The sequence below is a fragment of the Neovison vison genome, chromosome 8, assembly GCF_020171115.1.
Source record: "Neovison vison isolate M4711 chromosome 8, ASM_NN_V1, whole genome shotgun sequence".
In the NCBI taxonomy this organism is placed as follows: domain Eukaryota; kingdom Metazoa; phylum Chordata; class Mammalia; order Carnivora; family Mustelidae; genus Neogale; species Neogale vison.
In genome coordinates this window covers 85,643,922-85,645,610 of record NC_058098.1, presented here as the reverse complement: position 1 = coordinate 85,645,610, position 1,689 = coordinate 85,643,922, and the positions used below count along the sequence as shown (strand labels likewise).

General features: G+C 44.5%; 1 protein-coding gene across 1 annotated transcript; it reads right to left on the bottom strand.

The window, feature by feature from the left end:
* Nucleotides 1-486: 486 nt before the first annotated feature.
* Nucleotides 487-1,478, bottom strand: LOC122915711 (heterogeneous nuclear ribonucleoprotein A1-like). The gene has a single exon (XM_044262452.1). It carries the CDS (start codon nucleotides 1,471-1,473, stop codon nucleotides 511-513), a length of 963 nt encoding a protein of 320 aa, XP_044118387.1. The 5' UTR covers nucleotides 1,474-1,478; the 3' UTR covers nucleotides 487-510.
* Nucleotides 1,479-1,689: the final 211 nt, after the last annotated feature.

Below are 1,689 nucleotides of genomic sequence, written 5' to 3'. Positions count from 1 at the left end.
AAGTAGGCAGAGAGGCAGGCAGAGAGAGAGAGGGGAGGAAGCAGGCTCCCTGCAGAGCAGAGAGCCCCACGTGGGGCTCGATCCCAGGACCCTGAGATCATGACCCGAGCCGAAGACAGAGGCTTTATCCTACTAAGCCACCCAGGCGGCCCATCTCCTAATTTATTTTTTAAGACACATTTATTCAGCATCATGATCAGACTATTAAATTTAGCAATCAACAGCATGGGTGCAAAAAAAAAAAAAAACTACATTAAAACCCTTTGTTGGAATGCTTTACACTTTCTACAGAACAGAAACTAAAATAACCTGTTGTACAATTAGTCACAAATACAGTCCTTGAGTTTTTTTGCCCATACACATGAGTATTGTCTAAAACATGTCTTCTTTGTAGCAGCTAGGCCCTGACACCACTGTGCTTGGCTGAGTTCACAAATCTGTTATAACCTATAGCTTCCCTGTCACTTCTCTGGCTCTCCTCTCCTGCTAAGCTTTGTTTCCTGGCAGTAATTAAAGCCTTCTGCCACTGCCATAGCTGCTGCTGTTGCTGGAACCACCATAGCCACCTTGGTTTCGTGGTTTGGTGAAGTATTGGCCTCTACCACCATAAGGGCCAGAGCTTCTGCCTCCAAAATTGCCTCCTTTCATGGGTCCAAAATCTGAGGATTGATTGTTGTAATTGCCAAAATCATTATTGCTTCTGCCACCTCCAAAGTTGCTTCCATCATTACCAAATTCATTATAGCCATCCCCACTGCCACCATATCCACCACCACCTTGACTGCCACCAAAGCCACCTCGACCACTGAAGTTTCCACCGCGACCAAAGTTGTGATTCTCACCAAAACCACCTCCACGACCACCACCAAAGTTTCCAGAACCACTTCGACCTCTTTGGCTGGATGAAGCACTAGCCATCTCTTGCTTAGAGAGCGCTTTCCTTACTTCACAGTTGTGGCCATTCACAATATGGTATTTTTGAATGACAATCTTGTCTACAGAATCATGGTCATCAAATGTTACAAAAGCAAAACCCCTCTTTTTGCCACTGCCTCGGTCAGTCATGATCTCAATCACTTCGATTTTCCCATACTGTTCGAAATAATCTCTTAGATGATGTTCTTCAGTGTCTTCTTTAATGCCACCAACAAAAATCTTTTTCACAGTTAAGTGGGCACCAGGTCTTTGAGAATCTTCTCTTGAGACAGCCCTCTTTGGTTCCACAACTCTTCCATCCACCTTGTGTGGCCTTGCATTCATGGCTGCATCCACCTCCTCCACAGTGGCATATGTGACAAACCCAAAGCCTCTGGAGTGCTTGGTGTTTGAATCTCTCATTACCACACAGTCCATAAGTGTTCCCCATTGCTCAGAATGGCTCCTCAGACTCTCATCGGTTGTTTCAAAGCTCAGACCTCCGATGAAGAGCTTCCGCAGCTGTTCAGGCTCTTTGGGAGACTCTGACTTAGACATGACAGCGGTAGGAGGGGAGACTTTAATGATGCTTACTCAGTGGCGTCCACGGGCAGAAAAGCTGTCCTCTTAATTTTTTATTCGTCTGTTCAGGCTTTCTATTTCTTCTTGATTCATTCTTGGTAGATTGTATGTTTCTAGAAATTTCTCCATTTTTTCTGGGTTGTTCCAATTTGTTGGCATATAATTGTTCCTAATAGTTTTTTATGATCCTTT